This window comes from Carlito syrichta, unplaced genomic scaffold (assembly GCF_000164805.1).
Source record: "Carlito syrichta isolate Samal-C Ts95f unplaced genomic scaffold, Tarsius_syrichta-2.0.1 Scaffold303696, whole genome shotgun sequence".
NCBI lineage: Eukaryota > Metazoa > Chordata > Mammalia > Primates > Tarsiidae > Carlito > Carlito syrichta.
In genome coordinates, this window is record NW_007247792.1 from 41,348 (window position 1) to 54,802 (window position 13,455).

Below are 13,455 nucleotides of genomic sequence, written 5' to 3' on the forward strand. Positions count from 1 at the left end.
CCGCGGAGCCCAGCAGGAGCGGGGCGCGCGCGGCCAGAGACTGAGGGGCGGGCGGGGGCGGGGCCAGCTCAGGAGGCGGGGCGCGAGGGCAGGCCGGAAGGGGCGGGGCCGGATTGAAAAGCCGGCTTGTGGGCGGGGTCAGGCCTGAGCGACTGGAGCGGGGCGGGGCTTGACGGAGAGGCGGATGCTCGGCTGCTGACCCTAAGCTGGCGTGGAATGGATGTCAAGGCTCCTGTTGTGCTTAAGGACCGAGCTGGGTTTGATTTAGGCGGACGACGTTGCTTGTAGGTCATGGGCTTAGTCATAGGATTTGACCACAATTTACCACCTTCACTTAACTTCACCTCTTCCACAGGCCAAAAACTGCCATCATTTGGGTTTCAGTCCCTCCAGAAATACTATTCGATATAAAAATATTCCTGAGAATAAGGTCTCGTTAACACCATCACGATGGCCGAAGACTTTCTTGTGAACTTCCTTCCAAAGACCCAGAAGCAGCCTTGCTCTGGTTGATTATAGGGGACAAGAAGTGGCTCTGCTTTCCAGGGTTTCAGTTTAAGGAAATCTGCTGAAGGAGCCAAATGTGGATGGCCGCAGAGGGGAGGGAGAAAGATGGAAGGGAAAAGAGCCCCACAGTGTCTCCTAAACCTTGCTTTGGGGGCCAGCTTGGACTTCCCGTTCTCCCAGCTTCTGCCACCACACACATCCATGCATCTGATGTTTACTGAGTGCCTAGGGCATGGGGATACTGGGAATAAAACAAAGATCTTTGCCCTCGTTTGTCACGCAAGTGAGAGACAGAAAGCTAAATAAGTAAACAGTAGAGTGTTTGTGATCAATGCTTTCAAGAAGAATATAGCACTGAAAGGAGATTGAATGAGGTCATTTTATTTTTTTATTTTTTTTGAGTTGGAGTCTCACTCTGTTCCCCAGACTGGAGTGCAGTGGCCGCTCCCGGCCACTGCAGGCTCGACCTGCTGCGCTCCGGCGATCCTTCCACCTCCGCCTTCCGAGTAGCCAGAACTACAGGCGCACTACTACGCCCGGCTGATTTTTTAATTTATGGTAGAGATGAGGTCTCGCCAAGTTGCCCAGGCGGGTCTCGAACCCGCAAGCTCAGGCAATCCACTCACCTCAGCCTCCCAAAGCGCTGGGATTACAGGCTGAGCCACCGAGCCCGGCTGAGGTCATTTTAAATAGAGTGGTCAGGCAAGATGAATCTGAAGGAGATGAAGTTGGCAAACCAGGTAAAAGTCTGAGTTGACCATTTCAGTCCTTCCAAGGGAGCAGCAAGTGCAAAGGCCCTGGGGCAGAAGCATGACCGGAGCAGAGGGCACTTGTTGGAGAGTAATGGGAAATAAAAGCAGAGAGGGAACAGGCCAGATCTTGTAAGACCCTAGGTCATAGAGAAGACTTTAGCTTTCACTCTGAGTAGTATGGTAGGGCTTGGGAGTACTTTGAGCTTGATCTAATTTCCACTTGGGTCAAAATTTTAATTTTTTCCAAAAGGATTTCAAGGGAGCTACTGGGAAAGACTAGGAATATTTCTTAGATAGTGCTTACTTTGCAAAGGCCAAATAGCAAGAGAGAAGTTTCTTCCAGGCACCTTGTATTTCGGATAAGCAGTTCGTTCTAACTTTATAGGGGATGTTTTTGGTCTTCAAATGACCAACTGTTGGAGGGGCAGGCCCTGACAAGTAGGGGGCAGGGCCAAGAATGCTAAACAGCCTGCCATCCCCCATTGGTCATCAATTACAGCTGCACTCTGAGTGGCCATGGCTCCAGCCCACCAAGGTCTGCGTTCTAACCATCTGGAAGGGAACAGGGAGGAGGAATTCTAAACATGGTTGAAGGACCCTGGTGGATTCCCGAGACCCTTTCACAGGATTTGTGAGGTCATTGCTATTTTCTTTTTTTTGAGTTGGAGTCTCACTCTGTTGCCCAGACTGGAGTGCAGTGGCCACTCCCGGCCACCGCAGCCTCGACCTGCTGGGCTCCGGCGATCCTTCCACCTCCGCCTTCCAAGTAGCTGGAACTACAGGTGTGCGCTACCACTCCCAGCTAATTTTTGATTTATTGTAGAGATGAGGACTCACCAAGTTGCCCGGGAGGGTCTCAAACCCGCAGGCTCAGGCAATCCACTCACCTCAGCCTCCCAAAGGCACAGGATTACAGGCTGAGCCACCGAGCCCAGCAATTGCTATTTTCATAATGCTACAATGTGACTTGCCCTTCCCACTCTTACTCTTTCAAGAGCATACTGTGAAGTTTTCCAGAAGCAAAGTGACAGGTGATATTGCAACAGACTGAATGCAGAAGCAACCTTATTGCCCTTGGCTACCAGGGCTGAGCTGTGAACAGACCACCCTTCAAACACCAGATAGCTTAGGTGCATTATATTGGTTTTCTTTCATAGTCCTTCTACAAAAAAAGCAAAGTTAAAAAACCAAGGCTCTAAACCGGGCTTGGTGGCTCAGCCTGTAATCCCAGCGCTTTGGGAGGCTGAGGTGAGTGGATTGCCTGAGCCTGCGGGTTCAAGACCTGCCTGGGCAACTTGGCGAGACCTCATCTCTACAATAAGTCAAAAATTAGCCGGGCGTGGTAGCGCGCGCCTGTAGTTCCAGCTACTGGGAAGGCGGAGACGGAAGGACTGCTGGAGCCCAGCAGGTCGAGGCTGCAGTGGCCAGGAGCGGCCACTGCACTCCAGTCTGGATGACAGAGTGAGACTCCAACTCAAAACAAAGAAAAAATTAGCTGGGTGTGGGAGCGCGCGCCTGTAGTTCTGGCTACTTGGAAAGCTGAGGTGGAAAGATTGCCGAAGCCCAGCAGGTCGAGGCTGCAGTGACCAGGAGTGTGCCACTGTACTCCAGTCTGGGCGACAGAGTGAGACTCCAACAAAGAAAGAAAGAGAGAGAGAGAGAGAGAGAGAGAGAGAGAGAGAGAGAGAAAGAAAGAAACCAAGACCCTGGCAAGAGGGTGTGAAGTGTGAATCCATACTCGTTCCAGGAGCCTTCACCCCTCCCCATGCCCTCTGCTGCAGTTTGTGGGGGTAGAGGAGCTTGCTACTTTTGCCTTCCACCTCGAACCCCAAAAGGGCAAGATCTACCACCTAGCAACCCCTTCCCATCACTCCTATTTCCCTTGAGTGGATCCAGGTTCCTGAAGACTGTGGTGAGAACTATTGGGATCCCACAGGAGTTCTGAACCTCAGAGGGCCATGGCCAGGGCACAGTCTGTGAAGAATGCACATCTTCCGGCTTGACACCCCTTAGGGATGATGCTGGGGCCCAGTACCTGGAAGTAGAGAGAAGAATCAGTGAAAACCCAGAAGCTTCAACCACAGTTGCCCAAAAACAGGGAACTTAAGACTCAGGCTGTAGCCAGCACACAAGTGGGCACTGTTAGCATCACAGACATCATATGTAGATCGCATTGACCTTTCTTCTCTTATCCAAATTCCTAAGCGGCTTGAGGAGTTACTGCTTGATAAGGACTCACTGGACAGGGTTTTATTACCCTATTGTTTTCCAATCTGACTCTGGCCTAACATCACATAACAAATAAAGAAGGAAATCATAGTATCCTATGACCCTGAAAAGCCATCTCTTGTGGATTCCTAGACTCCAGGGAGCCTTGTAAGACCCTAATCTATCCTTTGCCACATACACGACTTCATCTACATAGGAACAAACTTGGAGTGTCTTATCAAAGCATCTTCTCTTCTGCTTTCCCAAATTCCTTGAATAGGAACTACAAATTATCAGTCAAGAGAACTTTACATCCACCTGGGACCTGCAAAGACCCCTTGGAAAAGTCCCTCCTTCCTGGGCCAAACCAATGAAAATCTCACATGTATTGATTCCCGGTTTCTTGTAATTTCTGCCTTCCTAAAATGTATATGACCAAGCCACCATTCAACCACGATGGGCATACGTTCTCAGGACCTTCTGAGGATGGGTGTTCCCAGGCTTAAGTCCTCAAGTTTGGTTCAAAAATAAACCATCTCAAAATATTTAACAGAGTCTGACATCATTTCGTCAACATTTATCACAGGCATTTATTATGAGCTAAGACCAGGGCCTCCACCATCCCATACCTCTGCTGTTACCACCTCCCTCCCAGATGCCTGCTGCAGGCTCTCGTGCCAGGGAAGACTAGAGGTTGGTGCAGGTAGATAAGTCAGATTTGGAAGGAAAGTGACATGAAGAACAGGCATCAGATCTGGCTGTGAGAGGGCAGAAGAAGAGAAGATCATCACCTTCAAGTCCGTAACCCCAAGAACGGGGGCACCCAAGACTGACACAAAGGTTGGATAGGTTGTACCCAGGATCGGTGTGGATTTTACATTTATCCTATCTTCCAGCAGATGGCAGCAAAGCATCTTCAGTGGTGCCTTTCTCTAATTCTCACAGTCTCTATTTGGGCCAGCAGTGGCCCTGGGAACCTCTTTGCCTACTTTCAACTAACACCAAAGTCTAACACCAAAGGAGGGGGAGGACAGTCGATTACCCTAAAGTGTGCCTCTCTAACCATGTCCTGTTCCGAGGCGTGACCTTATGATTTTGATACAGAGCCCCTCTAATGTCTATCCATATTGTCACAGCCCCTAGAGAAGGGCATGGCCAGGAAGCAAGCGCTTCTGTACATTCCTGAACAATATTCCTGAGAGCTAATAAAAGGTGTGCGTCCCTTATCTCCTATGCACTCCCAGTGAGTAGCTTCAGGGGATCGTTGACTTCCCTGTAGTCTGTGCCCCATCAACTGAAAGATGCAAATCTTCTTTTACTCCCTTTTTCTGAGTGGTTATAAGTTTGAATAATATGGTATCAATGGAATCGTAAGCCTTGTGAATTATATAACTTTTGTATCGATGTAATCATAAACTTTGTGATTTGTGTAAATTTTGCATGATGCATGATGTCTTAGGTTCTTTACTCTGTGGCAAGCTTGATTGCCGCTTCTGCCAGGCCCAACTGATAAAAGCGATGAGATACCTCTGATATCTGGCACCAAGAAGTCTGGACAGAAAAATGTCACTATGGATAAATGTGGCTAAAACCCAGGTTCTATACAATGCTCTGCTGGTCACATGGCTAATGTATAGGTACCCACAACTCTGGAGTACAAAAGTGAATGTAAAAGCCTAGAGGGTGAGCAGAACCATTCTGAAAGACCTCAAATCCGGCTCTGCTCCCTGGATTCCAACTCAGAAATAAACTTCTTTCTACTAGCTCCCTGCCCCTTTGTTTTATTGGTATCAAGGGGAGCAGTGAGTCGGATCATAGCAATTTGGTGGTTGCTGGCTAATGAATTTGATTAAGTTTCCCACTCCTGAGATTTTAAGTTTCACTCCATGTAAGGCCAGATAAAAGGGGTTTGTGGATAGCTTGTGATCCACTTAAGTCAGAGCAGCTTTCTTCCTGCAGAGAGAGGAAAAGGTAGAGCCCTGAGTATGGCCTTTTTCAGGCCTTATCTCCTGCTGTGAGCTTTCCCCGCTTCCTGTGGTCCCAGTGTGCACACAAGAAGAAAACCCAGTCTCTCTAAAGGGATATTCCTTCCTCCTCCCACTGTTTCACAAAACCTAGAACCAAGACCTCATCTGGACAACCCACAAAACCCCCACTTCCCTGACCTGAGTCCTCTTCCCCCACCTGCCTCACCTGGTCCAAGCCTTGAAGTTCCCGCTGAGTGACTCCTTCTCAGCACCCCTGTTCACCCAGAACTTGTAGGGGATGATGGAGCTGCAATGAATGCGGCACTGGGGACAGACCCTGCATGGTGAGGTGGGGTGGAAGGCAGGAGACAGTCAAAGCCCAGAGGCCGGCCCTCCATCCCTGACATGGCCTTGATGACAGCCCGCAGGACGTCCTGCCGGTTCCTCCTCCAGGTGCCCAGGCAGCCTAGGCAGTGGGTGTGGGTGCAGTTGGGCAGGATGCTGAAGACCCGCTCTGCCTTTGGCTTGTCCCACACTTGGTCCATGCAGTTGCCACACCCCACATCCCCACTGTCCCGCATCCCCTGCAGTCACAGGCAGGGTCAGACACCCCACCCCAACCCACAAATACAGCCAGGGGGCCATAGAGCCGTCCCTACCCCTACCCCCATCGGGTCTTGGTGTCCCAGAGTCCAGAGAGCCATCCTCTGCCACCCATCCTCCGCCACCTCCTGTGCTTCAAGGTAGTGGCTCTGCACCAGGGCCACAAACTCCTGGGCCAGGTCTGAGTCAGGCGGAGACTCCCAGGGATGGCTGTGGTCCCCGTCAGCAGCTGTTGGGGAAACTGGATCCAGTCACTCATTCATGGCGTCTGCGAGCGTTTACTGCAGGCAAGGCTCTGTGGTAGCCCCACGTCCTGCCCCAAGTGGCTCAGAGTCCAGTCAGCATTATAAGTCTCTCACATAACCATTTAGAACTGCACGGCCCAATATGGCAACCACCAGGAAGTTCTTGAGCAACTGACAAGGGGCTAGTCCGACTTGACAAGTGCTGCACGTGTAAAATGTGAATACACTTGGGATTTTGAAACTTAGTACAAAATAGACTCAAATATATCATTAGTGACTTTTTATGTTGATTACACGTTGCAATGATAATAATGGTAATATTGGGTACATAATTTTTTAATGTATTGTGTGAATAAAAGATGTCATTGACATTAATTGACAACTAGAACATGTTAAGTTACATGTATGAATTATAAAATGGCACAGCTGCTTTGGAAAACAGTTGGGCAGTTCTTCAAAATAAAGCAGAGTTGCTCTATGCTCCAGCAATTCTACTCCTAGATATATAGATAAAAGAAAAAATGTATACATGAAGGTTCATATGTGCATTATTCATAATAGTGAAAAAGCAGAAACAATTTGGGAGGCTGAAGTGTGAGGATTGCTTGGGCCCAGGAGTTCAATAACAGCCCAAGCAACAAGCAAGACCCCATCTCTATTTAAAAAAAAAAAAGAGGCTGGGCACAGTGGCTTACAACTGTGATCCCAGCATTTTGGGAGGCAAAGGTAAGAGGATTGCCCGAGCCTATGGGTTCAAGACCAGCCTGGGCAACATGGCATATCGTCTCTACAATATGTCAAAAAATTAACTCAGTGTGATGGCGCATGCTTGTAGTTCCAGCTACTTAGAAGACTGAGGCAGGAGGATTGCCTGAGTCCAGCAGGTTGAGCCTGCAGTGGCTGTGAGCATACCACTGCACTCCAGCCTGGATGAAAGAGGGAGACTCCAACTAAAAATAATAGTAGTCATAATAATAATAATTTCTGAACAAGGAAGCTGGGCATCGTGACTTACACCTGTAATCCCAGCACTTTGGGAGGCCAAGGTGAGAAGATTGCTTGAGCCCAAGAATTTGAGACCAGCCTAGGCAACATTATGAGACTTCATGTCTACAAAAATAAAAAAATTAGTCCAGCATAGTGGTGCACACCTGTAGTCCCAGCTACTCGGGAGGCTGAGCAGAAAGATGACTGAGCTCAGGAGGTCAAGGCGGTGGTGAGCTGTGTTTGCACCACTGTACTACTGGACAACAGAGATCTCCAACTTGGAAAAAACAGTAATTTGTGATAACAGACCAGTATGTCCTTTTGGACACTCACCAGAAGAAATTCTAATAATTGTAATGTTTTTTTTTTGTTTATGAGTTGGAGTCTCACTCTGTCGCCCAGGCTGGAGTGCAGTGGCACACTCACGGCCACCCCAGCGTTGACCTGCTGGGCGCCAGCGATTCTTCCACCTCAGCCTTCCAAGTAACCGGAACTACAGACGCACGCTACCACACCTGGCTAATTTTTGATTTATTGTAGAGATGAGGTCTCTCTAAGTTGCCCAGGGTGGTCTCAAACCCATGGGCTCAGGCGGTTCACTCGCCTTGACCTCCCAAAGTGCTGGGATTATAGGCTGAGCCACCAAGCCCAGCTGGCTGTAATCTGACTTAAACCAGCATGGCTTCAATTTGTCTCTTTAGTTGCTGTTGTTTGTTTAGGCCATCCACCCACATGCCTCTTCACATACCAATAAACTCAGTTTGTCTGGGGGAGATGTCAAATTAGCTCATCTGATCCTCAAAACAAGCCTTAAAAGTTAGGAATCATTTTTCCTGTTTTCTTTCTTTCTTTTGAGTAGGAGTCTCACTCTGTCACCCAGGCTGGAGTGCAGTGGCACACTCATGGCCACCACAACCTTGACCTGCTGGGCCCAGGAGATCCTTCCATCTCAGCTTTCCTAGTAGTTGGGACCACAGGAGCACCACCACACTCGGCTAATTTTTTTGATTTATTGTAGAAACGAGGTCTTGCCAAGTTGCCCAGGCTGGTCTCAAACCCCTGGACTCAGGCAATTCTCTCGCCTCCGGCTCCCAAAGTGCTGGGATTACAGGCGTGAGTCACCATGCCCATCTTTTCCTGCTTTCAAAAGTTGATGCTCTGATAAGTAAGGTAACCAACATGAAACTTGGAATGCAAGCCAAGACCATAGCTCAGGTGTCCTCACTCAGTCCAGCAGTTCTCTAGTTTCCTAGGACTGACTTGCCATGGGGGAGGGCTACTGGATTTGGGGAACTTCCCAAGCCCAGTTCTGAGGCCAAGGGGCGGAGACAGAGCAGCCAGAGCTGACAGGTAGTGCAGACCTCAGGAGAAAGCCAGCCGAGTTTGTGGCTGGGGAAGCCCATGCTAGGGCTGGAGCCAGGACCCCCGAGCAGTGAGCCTGACAGTTGGGACTGGACTGTGAGGTGAAGGGGGTGGTGGGATGGGGCTGGGACTGAGAAGGGTGTGGCTGGAGAAGGAGGGACAAGGTGGAGGCTGCAGATGGGCCTGTGACCAGGGATTTTACAACTTGAGAGCCTAAATTTAGCCCAGCTGCGGCCTTCCTGACCCAGCACAGGAAGGAACAATTAGAAATCCTTAGTAAACAACCTCTTTTCCCCCCACCTCCCTCTTACTACCTGGCTACTCTTCTTCCCAGTCAAGGAAAACTCCTTCACAAGGAGACCTCAGGCTCCACAATTATCCCTTCTTCACCAAAACAGCAGGTCTCTTTGGAGAACGAATCCCAGTTGTTGGCAATGTGCATTTGCGCTAAGGTACGAACGTCTGTCTGATGGAAGGCCTTGCTAGCTAGCAGGCCTCGGTATACTCAAAGGAATAACTCTCTAATGGTGGAATGTTTGACCTGAAGTGTTTTTTATGCACATAATTATGAACATCTGGCACCATGCTATAACGTGCTGACCGGAAGACCAATCCCACTCACATGGAGCTCATTGGTGTTTCTTTTCTTTTCTTTTCTTTTTTGATCACTGTGTTGTCCAGGCTGGAGTGCAGTGGCATGACCTTGGTTCACTGCAGCCTCGACCTCCTGGGCTTGAGCAATTCTCCCGCCTCAGCCCCCCCAGTGGCCGGGACTACAGGTATGCACCACCATGCCTGGCTAATTTTTGTATTTTTTATAGAGATGAGGTCTCGCTCCATTGCTCAGGCTGGCCTCGAAATCTTGGGCTCAAGCAATCCTCCTGCCTTGGCCTCTTTTTTTTTTTTTTTTTGAGTTGGAGTCTCACTCTGTCGCCCAGACTGGAGTGCAGTGGCTTCTCCCAGCCACCGCTGGGCTCCGGCGATCCTTCCGCCTCAGCCTTCCAAGTAGCCGGAATTATAGGTGCGCACTACCACGCCCGGCTAATTTTTGATTTATTGTAGAGATGAGGTCTCGCTGCCCAGGCGGGTCTCGAACCCGCAGGCTCAGGCCATCCACTCACCTCAGCCTCCCAAAGGCGCGGGATTACACGCTGAGCCACCGAGCCCGGCTCTGCCTCGGCCTCTTTAAGGGCTGGGATTAACGGCATGAGCCACCATGCCTGGCCTGTTTGGGGTTTCTGAGCAAGAGGAGAAACCCTTATTGGGTGGAAGAAGGAGGCAAGTGGGGTACCTCTGCGCTAAACAGTCGGCCCCTGAGCCAGCCCTGAGTCAGCCGGGCGGCCTTGGTGTGTCTGTCCCCCTCTCTGGTCGCAGTCTCCTCCTGTAGTCCATGACGGGGAGGGCGATGATCACTAGACCCTTCCAATGTCAGGGCAGGGGGCAAGGAAGCCTCTCCTCCCCGATGTACCCCAAATTCTTAGAGATTGTGCTTTCAGTGGCCAGGCTGAATCCCAAAGAATGTGCTCCCACCCTCCCCTGTGTTTGCCTGAGACCCAGATTCCTACCTGCAAGGCCTCAGGAGCGGGGGCTGCTCTCCCTGCCAGTCTGCAAAGCCCATCCCCGCTGCAGCCCCTGGCGAGAACTGGGCAGGGCTGTCCTAGTGCCTCTTTATCCCACCCTCTGGGGCAGAGCCAAAGTGAGGAGGGGCTCTGCAGCCAGGCATGGCCCTTCCCATGGCCCCAGGCCCACTGGTGGGAGGGGCGGAGGGCAGAGACAGGAAGGTTTGTGTGGGGGGCTCCCAGTCCGGACTCCCCAGGGTGTGGGTGGGTGCGAAGGCCACCAGGGATGTTTAGGTGATTGCTGGAGGAAATTGGGGATGGTTTAAGGACTTGAAGGGTCTGGAGAGGGAGGTTCCTGGGAGGGGGCCATGAGGACCCGCAACTCAGGACTGAGGGCCTGGGAGAAGTGAGTTGTGTGGTCCGGGGGGATGTAGAATTGAGGAGGCCACATGAGAGCCTCCCCACACCCCCAAAGCTGCAGGAATCCTGCTTGTGGAGCTGAGGTTGGGTGCAGAGGTTAGAGGGCAGGTGGGAGATGGTGTGAGCCAGGTGGGGGCACAGGGAGGCAGATACAAGGCGGCCATATCCTGGACAGATCCAGGAGGCTCTGGGAACTGCCTCCAGGCCTAAGTGCAGTGACACAATCATGGCTCACCACAGCCTGGATCTGCTGGGCTCAGGCAATCCTTCCATCTCAGCCTCCCGAGCAGCTGGGTCTACAGGCGCATGCCACCACACCTGGCTAATTTTTTTTTTTGCTTGTTTGTTTTTAACTTTTTATTAGGGCAATTTGAAATGTATATAAAGTAATATACATTTATATAAGAATAGCATAAAAACTCCTTTATTCAAAATCACCAGCATTCTGTCATTATTTATCATCTATAACTCATTCCACTCCCCATCCACGACTTATTATTTTTTATTTGTTAATTTACTTCTGACAAATAATTTTATATGTGTATGGGGTACAATGTGATGTTTTGATATATGAATATATTATAGAACGATTCAACCAAGCTAATTAACATATTCATTACTTCATCAACTTGTCACACATTATTTTTTAAGATCCTTTTTGTTTGTTTTTTGTTTTTTGAGTCAGAGTCTCACTCTTGCTCAGGCTGGAGTGCAGTGGCATGTTCACGGCCACCGCAGCCTCGACCCGTTGGGCTTGGGTGATCCTTCAGTCTCAGCCTTCCAAGTAGCTGGAACTACAGGCATATGCCATCACGTCTGGCTAATTTTTCTTGATTTATTGTAGAGATGAGGTCTCGCCAAGTTGCCCAGGCGGGTCTCGAACCCGCGGGCTCAGGCAATCCACTCACCTCAGCCTCCCAACGCGCGGGATCACAGGCTGAGCCACCGAGCCTGGCACAACTTTTTTTTTTGTAGAGACAAGGTTTTACTATGTTACCCCTGGCTGGTGGCAAACTCCTGGGCTCAAGCAATCCACCCACCTCAGCCTCCCAAAGTGCTGAGATTAGAGGCATGAGCCACCATACCCGGCCCTGAGTTCTTTCTACAAGAAGTCACTGTTGCTTGGTCTGTTTGTCAGTGAAGGCTGCTACCTGAGGCTCTGTCCAATAAGGACGCTCCAAACTGGATGGTAGGAAATCAGCCAGTTACAGTCTCTTTTTTGGGTGACATAAATTCCTTGTGTATTCAGAGTAGGCAGGTCACTAGGACTGGGGCCAACCCTGAGTGACCCTCAGTTTGTGTACTTGCTATGAAAATGCCTGCTTGGCAGCACTGGTCTGGGAGTGACCCTAAGCTCGCTGTCCCTTGTTTGTGAACAGGGTCTTCAAACAGAGGCTACATGCTTTGTCCCCCGACCTCCTGGGGTCTGGCCGGTGCCGGGGCAGGCAGACACTCCTGGACATCCACCAGCCCATGAGGCAAACTGGACAGGACACAAGGGAAAAGACTGACTCATGCCAGGACACCCCAGCCTCTCATGGCCAGCTTGGGCTGGCAGATGGAGAGTACCTGTCTCTGTGAGTCTGCCCCCATGACTTGTCCAGCACGGCCACAAGGGTTGGGCCCTGAGAAGTGGTCGCCTTGCGTTTCTCCCCTCCTCCCTGGGATGGAGATGCGAAGCTGTCACTGGGCATGGGAACATTGTTCCTGGCGGATGGGCATGCAGGCTTGGCACTCGAGCCGCCTGGAACGCCGTGAGAGGCAGTATGCTTCCATACTTCCTCTTCCAGGTGAACACACTGTCCCTTGAGTTGTCTGCAGCCAAGAAGCCTCATGATCTGATAGAGTTGTCATGAGGATGAAATGAGGCCATGATGAAGCCGGCTCGGCACAGAGCCGGCCTGCAGCTCGATGAGTGCTCATGGCCAGGGAGGGACGGCGGGCTGGGAGCCAGGAGGCCTGGGGTGACCTTGGACAAGGCGCTCCTGGGCGTGGCTTCAGTCTCTTCTACACAGGATGTGTCTGAGGAGACAGGCGGGTAGGGAAGGGACCACGACCTCCAGGAGCCCCGCCAGCTCTGACTACTTCTGAGACCCCTGCGTTCCCTTTTTTTTCTTTTGAGTCAGAGTCTCACTCTGTCGCCTAGGCTAGAGTACTGTGGCATGATCACGGCTCATGGCAGCCTTGACCTTCTGGACCCAGATGATTCTTCTGCCTCAGCCTTTCCAGTAGCTGGGACTACAGGCATGTGCCACCACCACGTCCAGCTAGTTTTTTAATTTTTTGTAGAGAAGAGGTCTCGCCATGTTGCCCAGGCTGGTCTTGAACTTCTGGGCTCGGTCAATCCTCTTGCCTCAGCCTCCCAAAGTGCTGGGATTACAGGTGTGAGCCACCGTATCCGGCCGGCATTCCCATCTTACTCCTCCAAAGCGCATGCTCCCTCCACCAGACTGCACTGACCTGAGTGGGAGATAAGTTGGGAAAGTTAAAAAAGACCAATCTAGTTGGGAGTGGTGGCTCACATCTGTAATTCCAGCACTTTGGGAGGTGGAGGTGAGAGGATTGCCTGAGTCCAGGGGTTTGAGATCAGCCTAGGCAGCTTGATGAGACCGCATCTCTACCATAAATCAAAAAAATTAGCCGGCGTCTGTAGTTCCAGCTACTTGGAAGGCTGAGGCAGGAGGATTGCCTGAACCAGCAGGTTGAGGCTGCAGTGGTTGTGAGCGTGCCACTGCACTCCAGCCTGGGCAACAGAATGAGAACCTGACTCAAAAAAAAACACCAACCAAATAAGAGGAATTCACTTAAAAGTTCAAGGGAAGATTTTTTTTTTTTTTTTTTTGAG

At 50.7% G+C, this 13,455-nt stretch overlaps 1 protein-coding gene across 1 annotated transcript in view; it reads right to left on the reverse strand.

Annotated features, from left to right (window-relative positions):
- FANCE (Fanconi anemia complementation group E) overlaps positions 1-9,073 on the reverse strand; it is a 21,826-nt gene extending 12,753 nt beyond the window's left edge. The window contains exons 1-4 of the mRNA XM_021712893.1: positions 9,022-9,073; positions 6,100-6,266; positions 5,840-6,018; positions 5,661-5,741 (exon numbers count right to left, since the gene is read on the reverse strand). Of these exons, the coding sequence (XP_021568568.1) occupies positions 5,661-5,741; positions 5,840-6,018; positions 6,100-6,266; positions 9,022-9,073 (479 nt within the window). The remainder of the gene's footprint in view (positions 1-5,660; positions 5,742-5,839; positions 6,019-6,099; positions 6,267-9,021) is intronic.
- Positions 9,074-13,455: the final 4,382 nt, after the last annotated feature.